We start from the raw sequence: 21,881 nt of genomic DNA, 5'->3' as shown, positions 1-21,881 counted from the left end.
ACCTGGTATTTGAGATACACCAGTTCTTGGAGGATAGTGTGTTACTGTATAATGGGCAGCAGGAAATTTGTGTGCTTCTAATATCTGGAAAGGTGCCTTCTTTCTGGAAGAGATGTCCTGTCAAAAAAACAGGCTATAAATCAAAGCTGAAATATCAAGGGTTTGAATAATAAATCTCTGTATTGCCCTCCTTAGGGGAAAGCCCAGCGAAAAATCAGTGCCATCCACATCCTTGATGTCTTGGTGCTGAACGGCAATGATGTTCGAACACAGCATTTCAACCAGAGGTATGTAGGATCTGGAGAAGCTTTTTTCTTGTAAATGAGTAGGAGTGACTGGGAAACAGTGTTTAGACAAAAAGCAGAATGCTGAGCACAGGGAGACAAGTGCATTCAGCTGAAACACTGCTATGAAGATGAATTGTGAATGAAGCTGCTCTGAAGTGAAGTACATATAGACTTCTCCAGTTGTATCTTCACTATGTATGAGGGCAGGTCTAGCTTCTTTCTTAGGGTGGGGTGAGCTAGGCACAGCTGGGGTAAACTGACCATTCTGGGAATATAAATGACCATAGCTGATAACTGGCTGAGGGAGAAGGAACAAGCTCTTTGCTTTCCTTCCTCAGAGATAGGAAGTCTCTGCTAGTCCTGATAAATATAAAAATCAGCATGTGGGTTTATGGAGTAAGCTATGGAGACTCATTCCTAATGGATAATAGGTGGTATCACTGGGCACTGAAGGGTGGGGTGAAAAGAAGTCTTGCTAGACCCATTTGGCTAGCAGTGGAGGCAGTCTGCATGTACTGAGGTGTCAATCAGTTAATCTGCTGTCAATCTGCTGAAACTGTTACCTACCTGCTGTGCCAAAGACCTCCTTAAATTGCTGGGTTCTCTTTCCATGTTCATTCAGGATTCGGCTGGCGGAGAAGTTTGTCAAAGCTGTTTCTAAACCCAGCCGGCCAGATATGAACCCCATCCGGTGAGTGACACCTCCTTCCCTCAGCCTGGCGTGCTTTGGTGTCAGTGCATTGCAGGAGCTGAAGGGGAATTACCCATTCAGGCTGAAATTCATAGTTATGTTCTTTGAAAAGAGGCTAAAAGCTTTTTAGATATTTAAGGTAAATATTGTTAGTGGAGAAGTTGTGCCCTTCTTTCACATGTCAAACCGTCACATTTTTGTCATAGGTGGATTGGCTGGTGTTGATTTCAGATATGTGTGATTGTAGGTCTGTCACCCAGTGAGCTTAATCATTGCAAGGAATTCTATGCCCTTGTCTGCCCTGAAGGGTCAACAGCAGTACAGCAGTGCTGACTGTTAGTAAATGCAGTACTGAGCAGCATCGATGAGGACAAGGCTTTAGTTATAACCCCCAGGAAAGTTCCTGACAAAGGGCTTCAGCTTTGGTTGTCTCCTGGCTTTCCATTTCATTAATTCTACTGCAGCAGAGCATGAGAGCACTACTGTGAGGGCATCAGATATGTACTGTGGACAAAACAGTTCCTCATTCAGAAACCAGAAGTGCAGAAATATTATGGAGGAAGGGAAAGATAATGTTCTTGATGGCTTAATGAAAGATAATGAGTGGAATTTCAGCCTAATGACAAACAGTTGCAATAACTGGAGGAGCCCAAGATGCTGGGGAAGGCTGAAGTCAGAAGGAGAGCTGGGGAGATGGATTGTAGAGTGGTCCTCTGCTGCTCTTTCGGAAAGGTGTTAAAATGTTGCTGCTGTGCTCTTTGAAGCCTGATGCTTGTAGCAGGATGCGGGGAAATGAGTGGTTGAGGTATCCAATCAGAGGCAGTGCTTTTTAAACTTACTGATTGTTTTCTTGTGTCTCAGAACAACAAAACCAGTTTGATGTAATGATAGAATGATGACTCAAAGTAATCTTTACTGATTAAAAAAGAAAAAAACTCTTTTTACCTCAGGATAACTAACAAGTTTGTGGCATCTCTGAGGATAATATTAGTGAAGATCAGGTTGTTTAATTTTACTGTGAGGCCAGCATGCTGAGGCCAGAACCTGCCTGGGACCAGCCTTGGTCAATTTATCTGATGGGAAAACAAAAGCACCTGACTTTCACTGTTTTTACTTTTCTGTATAGTCAACCTATAATGCAGGAAAAAATGCACAGCTTCCTTAGCAGCAAGGATGCTTGTCTGCTACTTACACCAATCCAGCCATGAGCGTGCAGGTGTCAGATTTTCTCAAGCCAGGAAAACTAGGAACTGAAGCCTAAGATAGAGGAGAAGGGTGAACCTCAGTCATGCCTGACTACCTCATGCTGTATAAAATCAACCATTTGGCTGCTCCCTGTAGCTGGGCAGAAATAAAAGCACAGTTTAAACTTTTCTGAAATAATGCTTTTGTCTTTTCTCCCAGAGTGAAGGAAGTATACAGATTGGAAGAAATGGACAAGATTTTTGTGAGGTAAGCAACTGGTGCAAATAAAATGTCAGGGCCCACTAAGGTTATCAGTCACAGGTGCACAGGAATGGGAGGGATGTTCTGATCTGTGCTAGAGGAGTCATGGAGAAAGAGCTATTAGAGTTTGTTCATCTGGTGGCTGCTGCTCCTGAGATGCTGCTGACTCAGAGCATCACTCTGCTGCATTCTAATGCCATAGATGTGGCCAATGCACTTCATAACAGTTGGAGTAGCAACAGTGTTTGAATTCATGTGCAGAAGTATCAGTGGCTTCTCAGTGGTTTGAAAGACCCAGAATTCACACCTGAAATAGGAACCCCATTTGGATTAATTATCACAAATTTTTTACCATAATCATCACAAGTTTTTTACCATAACACTCATTGCAGCCTGATCTAGATAGGCCTGCCTGGTTTCTCTTGGGAAGGCAAGAAACTGAATTCTGCAGGATGTGATGATTTGGTCCTGTCCTGTGCAGTGCTGTCAGTTCTCACTGTTGCACTCTGGAGAAGGGGTGCAGGTGATGTGATGTGTGCACAAGCACACGGTAAAGGAAGAAAGAATCTCTATCACTGCCTTCTCTCAACATTTAGGTTAGAGATGAAAGTCATCAAGAGCTCAGGAGGAATGCCGCGGCTGTCCTACACTGGCCGAGATGACCGGCACTTTGTGCCCACAGGACTCTACATCGTACGGACAATGAATGGTAGGTGGACAGAGTCCCCAGTGTCACTCAACTTTCCTTTTTCTCTCCAGGTAAAAAGTATTGACTGGGCTTGCTCACATTTTAACTTGGTAAAAAATAAATGGCAATATTCCAATGGCTAGAGATGAACTGTTTGCATGTAGTGAGGGTAGCTTGGATTCGAGTAAGGTTTAGGGTGTTTATACAGTAGTTTTGTCTGTTGTGGGTTGATTAGCTATTGTGTGGGTAATTCCATGTATTTACATGACTGATTACCTTCTTTTTTTAATGAGATAATAATTTTTCATCAAGATGTTTTCTAGACTAATAGGACATGGAAATACTGTGTTTCAAATGTCAACTTCTAAATGCAGTGAGGAGGGATTTTTTTGGTGAATAGAGAACAGCTTGGGAAGCAGGTCATCTTTGGGGAAGGAGGGAAAAAGGAGTAATGGAAGGACAGTTATTCTTATAGATTCCTCCTCCCTACTTGCACTGTATGTGTATTTCTTCTGTGATTTTTTTCTCCCCTTTTATTTTCTATCTGATCTCTGTAACTTTTCTGCTAGATCCCTGGACGATGGCATACAGCAAAAACTTCAAGAAGAAATTCTTCTTCAACAAAATGACCAATGTAGCGACATACAACCTTCTTCCTGAAGCCATTGCACCCTTTCAGTGAGTATAAGCCAGAGCTGAGGCTATGGAAGGGTATCTGTCTCTGTGTGTGTGTGCCGGGGTATATGGAAGGGAGCTCAGGAATGCTGTCCTTGCAGTCGTTTGCAGTGCAAGCGCAGCTGATCACCAGCAGGGCGTGCTGCAGGAGCTGGCACCTTCTCAGACTTTCAGGAAACTGCTCATGGATTTTGCAATTAAGGGCTATGAATAACAAAGATCTCACAACTTTGTTCCACTATCTGCAGCAGAGTACAAGTTACTTGAACCTCCTGCACACTGGGAAGCAGAAATTGAGCCCAGCAATTCTAGTTTGCTGCATCTCTGTATTTAACATGTTTGGTTTTAAGTTAGTAATTTAAAAGCAAATCCCAGTTCATTTAGCCCAGACTCTGGAATAACTTGTGGGAAGCTTGGAGCTTTTTTTAAAGAGAGTGTGAGACAGAAAAGCAGAGTCTCCTTGGGAAAGGATGGAGTGGCTTGCCATTGGACAGTCATTAACACTGTGGCTGCTAAAAACCATCTGTATCTACTGAGTACTAGGCTGAGGGCATTGCCTAAGTACAGCAAATCCTGAGTCTGACACCTCAGAGCTCCTGGGTAGAGATGTTCTGCACACCCTGCCCTCAGGTAGTCTCAAGAGATGCTCTCTCTACCGCCATTACCCAGGACTGTGCCTCTGAGCAAGAACTTGATATGAAGTAGGGATCCTGATTTTCTCGCTTTGAATCTCCTTACCTCTCTTAAAGAAAGCAGTGCTTTCAAGAATCCTTAAGTCTTCCTTAATGTGGTGAATGGCAGAACAGGCTTAAAAACAAAGGCACATGATGCTTTTTCCCTCCATGTGTCAGGATGGGGTTAATTCTGCCTACGCACTCTGATATAGGCCAGTATGAACCTGCAGGAATAGCTGAGGAGGTGGAGGGAGTGCTTGTGTGGGACTCCAGAAGGGATGTGTTGTGGTTAGTGAGTACTAATATGTCTGTAATTAGCCACTGACATGTGCTCTTGTCTCTGTGCTAGTACTGCTTTGTTAGAACAGAGGCACTAAATAAGCTATGAATATTAAGTGTCAGTAATTGTACAAAACTAAAGGCTGCTGTGCTGGCAGTAATTAGCAACTCTGATTTCATTATGGCTGGGACTGTGTGATACAGTGAGGGAGGGCTGTGCTTGATGGATGGAGTGGGAGATGGCATTGTAGGACCAGAGCTCTCAACAGCCAAGCAGGGCTCAGTTATTTCACACGAGGGAAAAGAGGGAATGATCCTAGCTGCTTTTGTACAGTGAGAAGTGCTGTTTGTTTGCAAAGCTCCATAGGACAGCTGTTACTGATTATAGTAGCTATGTGGCGAGTGATTAGGCTGCTGCTCCTGGCAGACTTTCTAAATTCTTCATTAAGGCCTTTCCATTGCCTGCAATGACAGTTTCATCCTCTAAGAAACTTGGGGGGAGGTAGGTTTTTTCCCTAGTGACCTGACTCCTTCCAGCAAATACTGAACTGAATTTGAGCGAAGCTAGAATTAAGAAGGTTGTTTCCATGGAAATCTCTTAGGCTTTGCTATTTGCTGTACTTTGAGGGCTGCAGAATTTGTAAGGTGAATGAATGAGTGCACTGGTCTTTTCTAAGGCACCTGTTGAAGTATCTCTGTGTGGCTCCCATTGCAAGGGCAGTTGCCTCTGGCTAGGATGAAAGTGTTTTCCTTTCCCTTCCCTGCCAAACTAATCTCATTCTCCTCTCTGCCCACAGTGTCTGTCACTACAGCCGCCTCTTCTGGGAATGGGGGGAAGGTGTCAAAGTACATGACTCTCAGAAAAGACAAGATCCAGAGAAGCTGTCAAAGGAGACTGTCCTGTCTTTCATCCAAGCACACTACCCCTAACCCTGCTCTCCTGAGGGTGCAGGGAAGGGCTGACCCCAGCTTGGATTCTTCAGGGACTGATGAGACTGGGAAGGCTCCACAACTTCTGTCCTGGTATTCTCCAGAGCTGATTTCCTGGAGATGATGGAACCAGAGGGTGGTATGCAGAAGGCACAGGATGAGGCTTTACCCTGGTAGTGTATATAAGAGTACAGCCCAGATAGCACCTGCTGCCGGAGTACCAGAGGTGACTCCTGGAGCTGAGGCCTAATGTCCTTTTGTCCTGACCTACTGCATGCATGAGGCCAAGGGGCTGGCAGCTTTCTTTGCTCCTGTTCAAACATTCAGCCAGGTTTGTGGAGCTCTGTGTGCCAGAACTCCCCAGGCTTCTGCTTCTTTTGTAGTGTGGGAAGGAGCAGAGATGTTTTGACGGTAGAGCTGGGCAACAGCACATTGAAGCAGCCCTGCATTGTTCCTGGCAGCTGTCTCCTTGGCCTTGTCAAAGGCATCCAGTGGAGGGTGTTAACTCTTTGGTGAGCTGTGGGGCAGAAGTTGCATATTCTTGCCGGTGTCTCCAACACTTCTGTTTATCAAGGCACTCAGCTAGCCACTGGCAATTCTTATGTGATGCTATCCTGTTGGACAATGGGCAATGCAGGTGATGAGTAGAGTTCCTGGCACAGATTTGATGTGTTCACACCTCTACAAGCTGCTGTGACAAGGATTTCCCCCCTCCAGGTTAGTGACTGATCCCAAACCAGCAGCCTGGGGCTAATTTGTGAAAATGTACCATGGTTGGTGTACGTGCTTCATGGTACTTCTGAGACCAAGGTGCTTTGATTCTTGGTACTCAACATTATTACCTAAACCTTCAGGGAGGAAAGCAGATGTGGGAGGGAAGACACAGGAAAGCAAGGATGCTGGAGTCTTTGGAAGAAATGATGGGAATGTCTAACTTAGTTAAAAAGACCCAGGGCTTCAGTAAAAAGATATCTTGACTTTAACCATGTTGGTTAATCAGAAGAAATCCTGTCCCCTGACTGTGTCCACTGGAAAGGTTACCAGACTTTCCTTTTTAAATGTCAGAGTGGCTTTGAAGTCCTCTGTATCTCATTTGGCTCTGGAACTGCATCTGGGCTGAAGGCACAGAGCTGGAAAACCCTCAGTATGGCATTTGTGTCAAGACTTCTCCATGCACTTCTGTGCCAGGCTCAAAGTTGGCTTCTGTTGCATGTTTTACCCTCACTTCTGGCTTCCATGGCACTTTGCCAAGTCTTCCACATAAATCAGAAGATAACACATAGTTGAATGCTTTTGAACAAGCAGCAAGATAGCCCCCCTTTTTTTTGTTTGTTGGTTTGTTTTTAAACACAGGTTGGCAGTAGGGAGAAAAGTGATTTAGGGGTTTGTCTGAATTGTGCCTTAAGGACAGCTATAGTTCTAGAATCTATAGCAGTTGTTTAGACTGTGTCTTTTTCTCCACATCCATATAAATGATTTGAACAAGCCTGTGCAGCAAAACATTGAATTTTTCACCTAGACACAGGTCTGTCAAAGCAGCTGAAGGACTGCAGGCTGTTAATCCATCCTCTTGGCTGATCTGTGGACCCTCTCTGCTCTCAAACATTGGTAAAACATGTATGAAAGAAATGTTGGCCCTTCCCCTTAAACAAGAGGTGTGTCATTAGTAGCTTTGTCTTGGCAAAGGCACTTCATTGAGGGATGAAGAGGAATCTCTCCCAGTGGGCAATAAAGTAGCTCAAGCTCTGGTGTCCAGGTCTGTGTACAGTTGGCTTTTTAAACCAACCAGCAATTTGAGTTCTGAGGACCTCTGTGGACTGCCTTCAGGCTGTTCCAATGCCAGCAACGCATGCTGCTCCCTCTGCCAGGCTCCTTTGCAGAGCATTGTGTCCTCAGCTCAGGGCTTTGACTCCTGTGGGCTGGAAGACACAAGTGACTAGGGAGTAAACTAGGATGACTGTCGGCCTCAGGGTGGGGGGGGGTTTACAAAAAAACCTGGTCAGTCTGCAGGCTAGCTTTTAGGAATGGATACTTTGTTTACTTAGTTGTCTCTAGTTCCTCATTTTAATTTGCTTTTATTTTTATATTTGATGCACTGAACCTTGATTCTGTATCTCCCTTCAAGAAGGCAAGCATGAGCCGCCAAGCTACTTACTTCCGTGCTGAGGGAAGGGGAGGTGAGGAAGGTCTTGCTGAAGGGAGTGTTTATGTATGTTAATTGCACAATGTATTGTTATTAGGCTTTGTATCATTTTGTGTTGACTTCTCTGCTTTCATGTTCTATTACCAATACAGCCCCTTTAGTTCACAGCAGTGCTTCTTTACTTTGCTTCCCCCAAAATTCTGGCCAGCACTATGTGTCAGTGTGGCAACAAAGAAATGCCCAGCTGAGTTAAATTTTCAAGGCAGTCCCTTTTAGAAGCTTTCGTGGCAAGTAAGAGTATTGGAATGAGAGGGCATTCCAGGGGAGTCTCTAGTGCTCCTGCAGCATGCTAGGCTCCTGTTCCACTCAAGGGAAGTAGATTCCAGGTCACAACAGACCAGTAACCCACTGTTGAAACCTCACTGACCGGGGGATTAAGTGCCTAACCCAGCCTAGGCTTACCGTGGTGCAATGTGTGCCAGCAGGGAGACAGCACGATGAGAATAAAGCAGTGGCTGAGAAACAGGACAAAACAGGGAAAAAAAAGGAAAACAGCAAACTAAAAGGTCAAATAATTTTATGTAAAGCCCTACAGAAGCATTTCCATCTCTGGGAGTTGATAGTAAATTGTCTTCTGCAAGTGTTGATTATCAAAGGCACAAAATAGCTACCAAGCTCTGATGCACTGGAGAGGTAGGCAGATCTTCTCACAGCCCATGCACCCAGATCTCAATTTGGATGCTACCTGCTTGCAGAGATACCTACATCCCATCTGCTTTTGTGGAGGTAGGAGTCCTTTGGTCCTGGAAGTCAGGGTGGATGAGGAAGCATCTTTAGCTCAGCTTTGGAAACAATACAAAATGGTGATACCTACAGATTACTCTTAGAATCAAGAGCTTGGTCCCTTCAGTTTATGACTGTCACAGGAGCCAAGAAGGTGGTGTGTATCCACCTGGGCTGGGCAGAAATCACCTCTCATCACAAAGGTCCTCTTCAAAACGGAGAATGTATTGCCTTCCTGGATCAGGCTGGATGGTCCTGACTGTGTTTTGGGTAAGATGGCACCACCTTGAGCTCTGCTTGACCTGATCTCTAAGTGCAAGTGTGCTGTGGTTTCTGGTTTGTCCCCTGTCCTCCTCAATTTGCAGAGAAAAATCTTCCCTACAACAAGGCTAGGAGACAATAAACAAGAACAGTAATTTGAAATGCTGATCCTCACCCTTGGGGGAGGCACAGTGGTGAGAGGAGGAAGAGCTCCTTGCAGGAGTAATTTGTACAGCAGGGAGAATTCTTGAGTGCAATCACATCGTCCAGCAGGCGTAAATAAGAGCAATCAGCAATGCCATGGCCACAGCAAGGGCAGCATTCTTGCGATTTTCCTTACGAAGCGCACTCAGTTCTTTCTCTGGAAAACAAACAAAAGCCTTGCCTGTGAAGGTTCTTCATGTTGCAGCTGCATCTCCTTTCAAAACTCTCTTAGCAGCACAAAGCTACCTTGGCCACAGGCAACAATTTTGGGAGTGGTATGCAAAGCTGCCAATTATAGGATGTGCAATTTACAGGAAGTAAACCAGCAGGAACCCTTTCATTTGCTTTCATCCTGACACTTGTGGTAGCTGTGCTTGGGAGTACTTCAGTGCCAGACCAGTTCCTGTTTGCAAATGACATTGCTGTAGGCCTCTACTAAGGACAGACTGTGTCATTAGAAAAATTGCTTGTTCCCTAAGAGAATGAGGGAGACAGGAGGGCAGAGAGCTATTTCTGCTATCTTCTAGATGTAACAGCTTGGTAGCTCTTTCTGGTGCTAAAATTTAAATACAAGTGTGGCCATCTTTGAAAGTTGCAGAATCTGTTTCCTTATGCCTCAGAAGGATCAGTGTGGAAAAGGTCTGAACCTGAACACTCTTATTGTGTTGGGGTCTGAAACTTTTAGAGAGAGGTTGCTTTCCCTCACCCTGCTTTACATAAGAACCACAGATACAGAGAGATGAAGACAGTGGCTACTTCAAGTATGGAGTCATGCTGATCTCCATTTCTGTTTGGTTCCTTTTACCAAATATGAGAACCCCACTTTTGCTAGTTCTGTTCCACAAAACTGCTGGATTGTAGAGGCAAGTGGTGAGGCCTCCAGCCTTGCACACTGCCTGGCCAAAAAGTAGTAAGTGTTTGGCAGGCAAGGTTGGGTGTGGACTGTGTCCAGAGACAAACTGCTTTTGTTGCTGAGTACATCTGCAGTGACTGCACAGGCCTCTACAGTTAGCACAAACAGCCTCCAGCAGTTCCCCACGTGGTGTTGGTATCCAAAGTGACTTTTAGCTATTCTTTCTGCCCCTGTTCTTCACCTAATACAAGCATTCTCATGCAATCACACAGCAACCTGCTTGAATCTGCAAGGCCACAAAGGAGGTGACAGGGTCACATAAGCTCATGCACAGCAGTGCCAGTTTAAACTGATGTTGACAATAGCATTGTCAGCAGCTGCAGTTCATGGCCTTAAGTGCATGAGCTGGAATAAGGAAGGATTTAATCAGAGGCCACAGCAGTGATGTCACCATTAGGTGAGGCTGTTGCTGCTGTCTGAGCTGCTGTCAGACTACTCTGCTGATGCCAGCAGTGATGGCTGACTGCTGGCTGGAAAAGAGTGGCAGCAGTGTACAGTCTTCTGCTGTCTCCAGTGGCTATGCCCTTAGGGAACAGCTTTCAGTCTGTTTAAAGGAACTGTTAGTCTTCTGGAAACAGTCCTCTAACATGACTTATAAATTTGCTGGCCATACCCCAGCTTTCAACCCTTCAGACCGAAAAGAATACTTGTGCCCCTTTCCCTTGTGTGAGCTCTGGTGCTTGCACAGCTGCAGAGTATTATCAAGCAGGTAACACACTGATCAACACCAGGAGCCTGAAGATGTGCAAAGCAGCATCTCTAGTGGAAGGGAAGTGCTGTCAAGTGTGGTCTCAGAGGGACTCTCATTCTAACTGTTTATAGCAGGACTTGCACCAAGGAAAGACCCTGGCTTCCTAGAACTGCAGGTAGCACATCAGTTTGAATCCCTATGCTCTTGTGCTGCGTGGCCCCAGAAACTGATGCAGTAAGAACCTTCCCCAAGGAAGGTATGCTTTGCTACACTCCTGATAGCACTTGCCTTCTTGCCTAGCAAGCCTCTTAGAAAAAAAAGAAAAAAAAAAAGGCTATGGGGAGGGATGTTAAAAGCTACTCAAGCCAATCTGTTAGCTATGATTATCTAAAGACTGGTAATTTGGGGTGTGTGGAAGGGGCATTTTCTCCCCTTCATTAGCTGATGCTTATTTTTTTCCCTATGGTAGTACAGCTCAAGTAGGAGGATGCAGACTCCTATTATAATATGCTGACTACATTTCCCTTAGTCTAGCTCCTTTTGGTTGAAGCTAAATTCAAAGGCAGAAGTCAGAGGTGGCAGGAGCTTGAAGACAAAGCTAAGCTGCAACACTGATCCCATCCTGCCCAGAGGGACCATTTTTAATGAAGCTCTTACCATAGTTGTCAGCTTTGGTCATTAGTAAGTTTCTCTCTCTCTCCAGTGACTTTCTGTAATGAGAAGAGGAGTTCATTACCTGCAAGGCACAACACAGCCTATTTCTTTGCTTACATGATGGAAGAGAGACTGTCCCCACTGCTGGGGATATCTGCTCACAGAATGAGCCCCTCACCCCTCAAGGTGGAGAGGTGACAGTTTAGAAATACCCAATTGTGCAAGAGAAGAGATACAGCATTTTAGATTATTTTTTCCTTCCCCCAAATTGTTTCCTATCTCTCCTTTCAGGGCAGCAGTGTAGGCAAGCAGCTAGAAAGGGCTCTGTGTGTCAGTCCCCTACTCTAGTTCCCCCCAGGTGAGGCAGGAAGTTCTGACATAGCTGTGGGATGGGGCAGGGTCCCTGTATGCTCTCTGGAGGATCCTGCTCCTCCATCTGGCTTAGTGCTGAAACAGTAATTCTTCTCACCATTTGAAAATGGGATCCCTTTGTCAGAGGTATCCAATTTACAGAAATTGGTGAACTCAAGGAAACAAGCTGAATTCAAGCCCAGTACCAACCCATTAAACAGCCTGCCATTAGACTGAAGACTCATGATAATAACAGTAAAGACTAAGTCAGGCCAACATAGCCCTTGTCTTAAACTGCATAAGATGATTAGTTAATATACAGTTTAAAATATAAACCCAAAATAAAATTCCTGAAAGCAGCAATGTTTCCATTATAGCAGTGAGGACACAGTCACTCCTTTCAGACTGTGCACATAAATAAACATGCACTACCAAATTATCTCCTGGTTCAGAGAAGGCAGCAAGTATAACAGACTTTGTTGTTCCCCTTGGGGCATGGCAAGAACCTGTAGGAGGAAAGAGATCCAAATCTATGTGTACAGCTAGTTAAGTGTAAGGGAGGGCAAGAAAGCAAGCTACGTCAAGAGCTGCGAGAGAGGAAAGAGCTCTTAAAGAAAACCAGGGAAAGGCAAGGTGGCGAGCAGCCAGGAGGAAGTGAGAAGACAGATTTACCAACATGACTGAGTTGCTACTTAGAAACTTGCCTTATGAAGAAAGTCAAGGGAAGAAGCTTTGAGAATGAGACATGAAGAAACCATGACAACTGAACTTCAAAGTGGGAAAGCAGAGCTCCTCTTTGTGTGCTATGCACTGAATCAATAATTTTGATCACAGTACTTTCCCTCCAGGGTTTTTCAAAGGGTCTGGAATAGGGCAATGGAAGTTCTGTTTCTATTTCCATACAAGTTGTAAAATTCATAGGAGGCCCCAGGAATCCCAATTCATAATTCTTTGCTCTACATCCTGTATTTCAGAGAGAAACCATCATGTATTACATCTTGTTATCACAACTGTAGGTTTGGTTGTTGGCCACCTAAGTACCAGATAAAGAATACAGACAGTAAACAAGGAGAATTTAGGCTTAGAAAAGGCTTGTTGAGGAGCTAAAGAGATGAGGGACAGGAAGAGACAGGATGCTGTCTAAATAAGGACGGGGATATAAAACTCCAGTAAAGGAGGAGGGGGGAGTGCAAAGGAGAGTTTTACAAAGAAGTTAAACTGAGACTGCTAAGTATCAGGGGATGGAGACATTGCTATGATCATTTCTAGTGGGATTCTACAGGACAGTACTGTAGGGCAAACACCAGGATCATCAGGACAACTCCCTGGGCCTATGAATGAGCTTCCCAGCCTTTTTTGCTAGAAGCAGAGCAGGGGAATGCTAGTGACTGAAAGAATGTCCTCAAGCAGAGAGATTTGAGAATCAGCTGGGAGACCTAGGATCTCTTGCTTCACACTCAAGAGAAACAGCAGGTTGTGCCTGTGTCTGCTACAAAATCCAGGCCAAACTCCTTCCTTGAATCCCAGCTCTAGAAGCCAACAGCTGCTGCCTCTACAGCAGCCACAGATTTCAGGGGAATCGTCCCTCTCAGCTTTCCCAAGAAAAGCCACTGTGTCAATGCATCCCTACATCCAGACACATTAGCAACACAGGCACTGACACTTTCCCTCAGCCACTTGTGCAGCTGGATCCCACCCTTGTTTGGCCCACAGTAGTAGCTGCTGCACATCTCCCCTGATTGAAGTCAGGCGGCTTTGGCAAGACTCGAGCAGCAGTGTGCAACAAACATTTGCCAGGCTCACAGAGCTGGTTCATAGCAGGCCAGGAGCCAGATCTGCAAATGAACTGGCAAGTTTCAGGCAATACTTGTCTGGTTGTGGCACAGGTTAGAGTCAGGCTTAATAAGTTACAGTTAATAAGATACAGCTCTATATATCACTGAAATTCCCACAGAGGCAAATTCCCCAAGAAAGATGCAAGCTGGGGGAAGAGTCTTTCCCCACATTCCCACCTCTTCAAGAGCCCTTGCCCGGTCCTACAGCAGGATGACAGCTAGCTGATGTGCACAGACACAGCTGTGAAAGGAGCTGATCAGCAATACCTTCCTTCAGGGCTCAGCTTCTCCCTGCGCAGCTTAAGATCCACCTCTTCCATGCTCTGTCTGCAGCGTGCCAGCTTCTCCTCCAGTCCATCAATCTGAAAAACACCACACCAGTCACCATCATTTCTTCTCCCAGCTTACACAGGCCCATTCCTACTCAGATGGTGGCAGCTCAGCCACTCCACCTTCTTCCTCCCCAAATCAAGGGAAGAACACCAGATCTGTGTAGAGATCACAGCACAGAGAGCTGTGGTTATGTCCCAGATCAGCCTGTATTCTATGCCAGACAGTGGTAACATCCCCATCCCAGACACAGCCAAGCCAGCCCTGACACTGCCAACTGTGTGGCTGGTCAGCACCTTTTTGCTAGGATCTGATCATGTTTCAGCCTGTTCTAGTTTTTTTGCATGTGGCTCCACAAGCAAAGATGTGATCTACAGTATCTTTATGCAATTAGAGGATAAAAAGAGAGACACTGGCTGAAACCAAAGCCTGAGGGAGAAGGTCTGATTTAGTGCTGTGAATGGATGCAGAAATTCATGGGATGTGACTACAAAGCACCCTCAGCTGTCTGGCTGGATGAAGAGGGGAAAAAAGGGATGCCCACAGTCTCTTTTACCCAACTAAATCTACAACAGCAACAGGAGCCTGCACACTATGCCCAAGAGGGCATTTGCTACTGCCTTCTTCAACCTGTACCCACTGCTGGCAGCAACATGTTTCCGTGCAGAAAAACACGAGTTATCTTCTTGTGTCTCTTCGTGAAGTATCCCAACAGCCACACTCTTGTGTCTTCCTGTGGAGGGGAGTAACCACAGCTAAGCACAGGAGGGTTGATTTTCTTGTGTGCAAGCACACTGCCCAGGAGGCAATCCTAGCATGGACAACTGTTCTGGGAATCACTCCTGTCTTCTGCCTGGCAACCAGAGCGTAGACATCTTGAAGAAAACTTTGTCTTTCAAGCTTGCTTCCATCAGGGAAACAGTGGGACTGATCAGATAATATGAACACAACAACCTAGCCTGAAAGAAAACAGCCTCAGTGCATTGAGGTAGTAATGACCTCCCTTTAGAGCTACTCAGTGCAACACTCCTGCTGTGCCTGGTTTTCCAGGGAAGGCCGAGGCTGGCAGCATGGCCTCTGTGGTGGGAGCCTTCACACACCAGACACTAAGAGGCAGCACAGTCCTGGGTAAAGGTGGAATAAGCTGCCTGGACACCAGCCTCACAGGCAGCCCAGAGCACAAACACACCCATAAACAGTGATAAGGGAAGCACAATCAAAGGCAGTGATCCCTAATTATTGCTGCTTTGGGATCAGCTCTGTTCTGATCAGCTCCTGTTAATGAGCTCATTAACAATCTCACACCTTCTGCTCAGGAAAGGCAGGCAAGCATTATAACTAAGCAGGACAGGAGAAGAGGCTTGACAAAAAGCAGATCATGAAAAGAAGTTTATCCAGTCAGTTAAATAATATGGAAGGAACACAGCAGAGCTGGGGAGGGGGACACATATAGCAAGGCTCAAATAAATCTTTGATTTATTAGACAGCAATTTCGAAGTCCTGAGTTATTAGGCAACTGCCAGTGCTGTTGAGATGCCCAACTCCCCAGAGGCACATGTACAGCTTCCTGAGGGGAGCACCAAGGCATATCACCTGATCCCAAAGCTCATGGAATCGCATTTCCGTGTTTGGCAATGCTTGGGTTTGCCTGGATGAGGATAACTGTTCTCCATTTCCAGCTGTGCCAGTTAAGAATGTTAACACCAGCTGCTCCTTGCTATGTAATCCATTACAGTTCAGCCAGCATGATGCATTGCCCCAGTCTGCTTCAGGGCCAAGAAAGGGCTTCACCCAGGCCAGCTCTGACCACACTTATCAGCAAGTTAATTTAATAGGAGAGTGCAGGAGAGCAGAGGTGGGGTGTTGGTCCAGTCAAATGTAAGAATTACTATCTCCCTCACCAGTTCCTACCATTTGCAAATGGCTGTTGGAAACCCTTACTACACACAACAACAAGAGATGCCTCAGCACGTGTTACCTGACTCCTCCTTAGCCAGTTAATTTATTACAGTGCACCATGGCTTCTCTGGAAATACATTTTAAAATAATGTTAAATAATATATTAATGAGAGCATTAGTTAATCAGCTGCCAATCCCACCACTAAAACCCATGCCACTGCACTCCTATCCTCTCCTCCAGAACTGCTCCTCCTGCTCAGTTTGCAGTTGCTCTCATTAGTACATTCTCTGTCCATACTCCCCTCATTTCAGTATGAAAGTACATTCTGCCCAACTTTGTCAGTGCTTTTACTTTCTGCTGACTAAAAATCTCCAGATTCCCCATAATACTTTAAAAGTTTCAGCTGGTTTTAGTGCTCTTAAATCAAAACCCAAGTTTGGGTCCCCTGCTGGAGAGCAATAATTTGCTAATAAACCACATGCCCTAGAACTGCACCATCAGCTTTGCTGAGCTGGGGGGCACAAGGGACAAAAAATAATCAGAAAAAAAAAAAAAAGCAAGGAAGAAAGAATAGATTGCTGAATGAACAAAATACTTTTCTTTCACAATCTCACTACTTCTTCTGGCTAGTCTGGGTTATTAGGGGTTGTAAGGAAGGACAAGAGTGAGGATTCACAGATGCTATCCATTCACTGTGCCTCAGTCTCCCCACTTATAAATTAGGACAATACAATCTGTCTCCTGAAGGCAGCTCATTTGAGTAAGAAGCCTCAGACACCAACCCAAACTATGGGCAGAGCACTATCTTGATATGTCAATGCCTTTGCCTTGCTTGGCATTTGGGATCTGCCCCTGCAAGCCATGAGTCTCTCGGCAACTCAGCCATCCAAGTAACTCTTCACTGCAGGACAAAAGAAAGACAGAAACAGAAAACAAGCACAGGGAAAAATCCGAGTAATGCCTGGGAATTGCTGATTACTCTCTGAGCTGCTAAGGAAAATCCTAGGGGGGCCACAGACTGTAAAACCGCAGCACAAGAAAATCTGTAGAGCTTTGACGTAATTCCCTGCTGCAGTTAACTCTCCAGGAGAGCAATCCTAGAAGCAGGTGCTCACCTGAGCTTGCTGTGGACAGAAAGCTTTCCCTCCTACTAAATAATACATGAGGTTAATTGGGGGATGTACCTGGGCACACTGGAAGCCCACAGGAAAACAAAGAGCCAAGCTCACTTAGCTGAACCATCCGTGCACTTCACACTGCCTTTTTAGCAGCAATCTCAGCACAGTGCCTCCTACATTGCAAAGATGAACCCTTTAGCTCTCCTTTCCATGAAGGGGTTCCTCTGCAACAGAGCTGAAATGCAGCACACAGAAAGCTTACATGACAACACCTCAGGCTCACACAGATGGCAGCAGGGACAAAGGGACTCACAGCAACATCTTTAAGTAGTTCCAGTTAAAAAGGGGGAATGAAACGTGCTTCACATCCAGGCAGCAGATCTGGGCACACAGAGCTGGCCTTCTGAAGCTCCTCAGGGACACTACAGAAAGTCAAGTCCCAGTACCTTTGGATGCACACAGGGATCTAAGACCAGATGCCTCCTTTGCTCCACAGGTATGACAAGGTATTGAGCTCTTTTTGATGAATTCTGGCAACACTTGCTCATGATCTGGAAACCTTTTTAAACCAGAGAGACCTGGAATGGATTTCAATCCAAACTGACTTACATGCTTATTACAAATTCCATTTGTTGGGACCATCTTGGGCAGAGAGCCCAAAACGGCTCACATAAAGGCAGAGACAAAGAAGTGAAAAAGAAGCAGCTTTGCTTATAGAATTGAGCTGGATCCATTTAATACATTTTGTAACGAATTAATGAAAGCTTTCTTTCCAGCAGAAAGGCTAAAAGCGCTTTTCAAGAACTGGCATCCACCCTCTGCTTTTATGAATTCCCTAATTAAGATACTGGCAAAGAGCCATATCACACATACGTCGACATCCAACAGCATTAGGTAATGAGGTTTTCGTCTTCTGACCCTCATAAAAGATCAAAGCCAACTGAAGAGGCGGGGGCAAAGAAAAAAAACCCTCCCTGAGCAGTCTACATGCTTTGTCACCTGCCAGCACACTTGAGCCATTCTTTTCTCAGAAGAATTAATGGCTCCTGCATTCACAAATTTGGCTGGATTATTAAAATCATTCCAGCAGAGACAAATTTTGTTTAAATTCAAGTGCTAACATGCAGTTCATGGACACATTTCCATTTTCTCTATGCTCTTGGAATCATTTTGCATGGTGGAAAATAATTTCACAGATGTTCTGCCCACAGCATGCTTGGAAATATTTACCAGATAAGCTACTCACAGCAGAGGATGATCCACCAGCAAAGTCTAAGATGACTCCTGCAGAACAACTCTGTGTGTTGCTAAAGGAGAAAAGGCTAGATCCTACTTACACCTCCTCCTTCAGCCTTGCAGAGACCATCTCATTAGTCAGCACATCCTGCCTCAGCCCAGACCAGCAGCTTTGCAGGATCACACACAGATGTGACCACAGAGCACATGACCCAAAGATTTTTGAAAAACTATGTAAGAACAGCTTTACTGAGTAAAAACTGTTGGCATTTTTTCCTTTTCTTTATGCTCTTGCATAGACACTGATCAGCCATTGCCCTGTGAGAAGCAGCAACACATGTAACAATACTTTCTGCAAACACACACTTGTCATTTTGCAGCCCAGGCACTGTCTGAGTGCAAGGTGTTCTCTTTGCATTTAATGCACTTCTCCGCTTCTGTGATTTTTGTTCAGTTGTTGCCTGAGCCACAAGTGTACTTTTAATTGATACAACATCCTCTGGCAAGAAGTTTTACAGCAGGTTATGGGAAGAACCAACCCCTCGTGTTTGTTCTGAGCTTGTCAGCTGCTAGTTTCATTTGACAGCCCTAACTTTGTATTGACAGTGAACGTTTTCTCTTTGTTTAAAGTTACAAATAGCATGCAGAGGATATAGACCTATATTGGGTCCCCTTGCAGTCATGTTTTCCAGCTTAAAAGCACCTGGAATGCTTGGTAGTTTCTTGCATAGGTGTTTTCCACACCTTTGATCATGTGTGTCACTCTCTTGACTTCATTGCATTTTCATAATTTTGCTACAAAATGGACCAGGTCTTCCCAGTTTCATTTTCCTGATGAGTCTCCTAAGGAAAGTCCTATGCAGCTCAGCATTGTCAATAGGACTGCCTGTCAAAAGACTAGAGCTACATGAAAGGAGAAGTGGCATGAATTTAAACCACCACAACATTATGGAGACGCATTTATATCTGTTTAAACCAGATCATATCAATTACATCTGCAATTTGTAAGTGCAAGCTAATCTGATAAGTATCCATATAGAAAATTGCATTCATTTAGCATCATGACTTCAGTTAAACAAGCATGACTCTGCCTAGATGAGGCCTTTCAAAGCTAGTCATGCATCATGTCATATTAAGACTAATTTGAAAAGTTTTCTTTACAATCATAACAGCTCAGAAAGTAATACAGAACAGAATAAAAGTTTAAATTATGAAACAAGTATCTTGGTCGTCATGCAAACTGAAACACAGCCTGCTCTTCCTCTGGCTTAAAAGGATTTTGTTTTCTGCCTAACTTCTCTTCAGTACCATTCTCATTGCTGCAAGTGGAAAAAAAATTATCTTGCGGTAGTATCTTTGCACCGAGAGATTTTCACCTGTAACACACCAAAAAAAAAAAAAAAGAACAGTTCTACAATCCTTTCAAAACTAGCATGGTTCTACCACAAAAACTTATAAAAATCCCCCCAAAAACTAATTTAAAGCTATAAGAAGTCCTCAAGCCCTTTGCAGGAATTTTCTATGGCAGCTAAAATCAGTGCCTTTTCATTCTGTGAACAGCAGGTCCCTAACAGGCTGAGCCTTTTTACCATCTCTCTTTTTGTAAGGTAGATCCTACCATCTCTTCTTGTGTGCCACCTCTCAAACCACAACCACAAAAAAAAAAAGACTATTTAACTCTCCCTGGTAGGCTCATCAAAGGAAGCTTGGACAGTCAGCACACCCCTCTGGACACCCTTTGCTGGTTATATTTGGGTTAGAGTGCCCAGAACTGTCTGTTTCTCTAATGAAAGCCTAACCAATTAAACAGACCAGCAAACTATAAAGTGAACTCCCATTCATTCGACCCAGCAGGATGAACAGGGATCTCGTTCATATCTATAAATGTCTCAAAGGTGAGTGTCAAGAGGCTGGTGTCAGACTCTTTTCAATGGTGCCCAGAGACAGGATGAGGAGCAAGGGCCATAAACTAAAACACAGGAAGTTCCACCTCAACACAAGGAAGAACTCCTTTCCATTGAAGGTGGCAGAGCACTGGAACAGGCTGCTCAGGAAGGCTGTGGGGTCTCCCTCTCTGGAGACATTCAAAACCCACCTGGACTTGTTCCTCTGAAACCTTCTCTAGGTGACCCTGCCTTGGCAGGGAGGAGTGGGTGAGATGATTTCCAGAGGTCCCTTCCAACCCTAAGGACTCTGTGGTACCTTTATATTACTGGCTGATGACACACATAACAAGCCCTGCCATTTCCCTGGCCTTTCTACTCTGGTTACCTTGGTCTGTTGTGCCTGTGCTCATCTGAAAAGACTTCAGGACAGAGAGGTGACCAGTGAGATTCACTGAATCGATTCTGCCCCATTTCAGCCATTTGTGAGTAACGATCAGGATTTGCTGTCCCCACCGTACCCACACCCCACAGAACTGAACTATGGGCTCCCCACTGCCTCCCCCAAGTCAGTGCAGATAGCACTGCTCACTGCAGCAGCCAGAAAGATGTGAGCTTCAGAGACCTTAACCAACACGACTCTGTTAACAGAAACACACAGCTTCAACAGAGCTTACCAGCAACCCTCCTGCCACAAAATCACAGAATGGGTAAGGTTTGAAGGGATCACAGTGGGTCATCTGCCCCAACCTCCCTGCTCAAGCAGAGTCATCCCCAAGCACATGGCACAGGTGAATTATCTTCAGTGAGGGAGAAAGAGACAAAACACCCAAGTGCAACAATAAAAAGGCAGCTTTAGAAGGGAGCCGTACGCCTAAAACTCAACCTTTCCCCCTTCTCCTCGCTGTGATTTACAGGCCCCTCACATGCTGTTCGCCACTGGGCTCCTCTCAAGAAACAGCAGCACAGGCTGAGTTCCACCGCCGCCGCACAGCCAGGGTTGGGGGCCACGGCCCGCCGCGGCACGCCCAGGGCACACACACCCACCGCCCCTCACGGCACTGGCCAAGGGCTCGGCGGCAGCAAGGACAGCACACGCCATCGCTCAAGGCCGGGAGCAGAGACGTGGCGCTGAACTCCCCGCTGCTCCCCCGCGGCCGCCGCCCCCCTCACCTCCCGGGCCACGCTCGGCCCCGCTCGCCGCCTGCCCATGGTCCGGCCCCGCCCGGCCGCGCATGCGCAGGGGCCGCCGCGCCCGCCTCCGCCCTGCTGCGGGGCCGCTGTGGAATGGGCGGGTGCCATCTTGGGCAGGGCGCTGCTCTCCGCCCGCTCCGGTGGGGCAGCGAGCCCCGGCCTTCGTGTGGCTCTGCAAGCCCTCTCGGCGTGGTTCTGGCACAGCCGAGGGCGAGCGGCAGCCAGAGCGGTGCCTCCCGCGTTGAGCCGGTGCTGCCCGCATCCTGCTCTGCCCTCTCCAGGGGTGGTGGATGAGGGATGGCTGGGGCAGGAGCAGCAGGCTGGGAAGCTGAGGTGGGACCTCTTGGTCCTGCCTGGTTCTGCCCCTCCACCCTCCGAGACCGCGGCTCCCTCGGGTGCTGTCTGTCCGGGCAGAGAGCAGCCGAAGTGATCAGTTCTCCCGCAAGTGGAGCCGGCGCATTCCTGCTGCTCCCTGCCAGGTCTTGTCCTGAGGATCGGGGCTCACCCAGGGAGAAGGCAAGCATGGACACACAAGGCAAACACAGGACGGCTGCTTTGCGGCGTGTTAGGATTACCGAGAATATTTTGGGCCATCAGGAGGAATTTTGTCACAGAAAGGATTGTTAAACATCAGAACAGGCTGCCCAGGGGGTTGGTCAAGTCACCATCCCTGGAGGTGTTTGGGAAAATACAATGTGGCACACAGCGTCATGGT

At 46.0% G+C, this 21,881-nt stretch overlaps 2 protein-coding genes across 2 annotated transcripts in view; one reads left to right on the top strand and one right to left on the bottom strand.

Moving 5' to 3' along the window:
- CMTR1 (cap methyltransferase 1) overlaps positions 1 to 7,980 on the top strand; it is a 28,729-nt gene extending 20,749 nt beyond the window's left edge. Inside the window, exons 19-24 of the mRNA XM_085055094.1 lie at positions 196 to 287; positions 910 to 978; positions 2,383 to 2,430; positions 3,021 to 3,133; positions 3,682 to 3,790; positions 5,538 to 7,980. Of these exons, the coding sequence (XP_084911220.1) occupies positions 196 to 287; positions 910 to 978; positions 2,383 to 2,430; positions 3,021 to 3,133; positions 3,682 to 3,790; positions 5,538 to 5,670 (564 nt within the window). The 3' untranslated portion in view covers positions 5,671 to 7,980. The remainder of the gene's footprint in view (positions 1 to 195; positions 288 to 909; positions 979 to 2,382; positions 2,431 to 3,020; positions 3,134 to 3,681; positions 3,791 to 5,537) is intronic.
- Positions 7,981 to 8,373: 393 nt separating this feature from the next.
- CCDC167 (coiled-coil domain containing 167) lies at positions 8,374 to 21,289 on the bottom strand. The gene is made up of 4 exons (XM_085055104.1): positions 21,146 to 21,289; positions 13,773 to 13,867; positions 11,323 to 11,375; positions 8,374 to 9,218 (listed from the first exon to the last, which is right to left on the bottom strand). Exons 1-4 carry the CDS (start codon positions 21,272 to 21,274, stop codon positions 9,115 to 9,117), a joined length of 381 nt encoding a protein of 126 aa, XP_084911230.1. The 5' UTR covers positions 21,275 to 21,289; the 3' UTR covers positions 8,374 to 9,114.
- Positions 21,290 to 21,881: the final 592 nt, after the last annotated feature.

This window comes from Lichenostomus cassidix, chromosome 3 (genome assembly GCF_008360975.1).
Source record: "Lichenostomus cassidix isolate B80296 chromosome 3, HeHo_3.0, whole genome shotgun sequence".
NCBI lineage: Eukaryota > Metazoa > Chordata > Aves > Passeriformes > Meliphagidae > Lichenostomus > Lichenostomus cassidix.
Note: the sequence above shows the minus strand (reverse complement) of the source record. Positions and strands in the feature narration are given on the sequence as shown.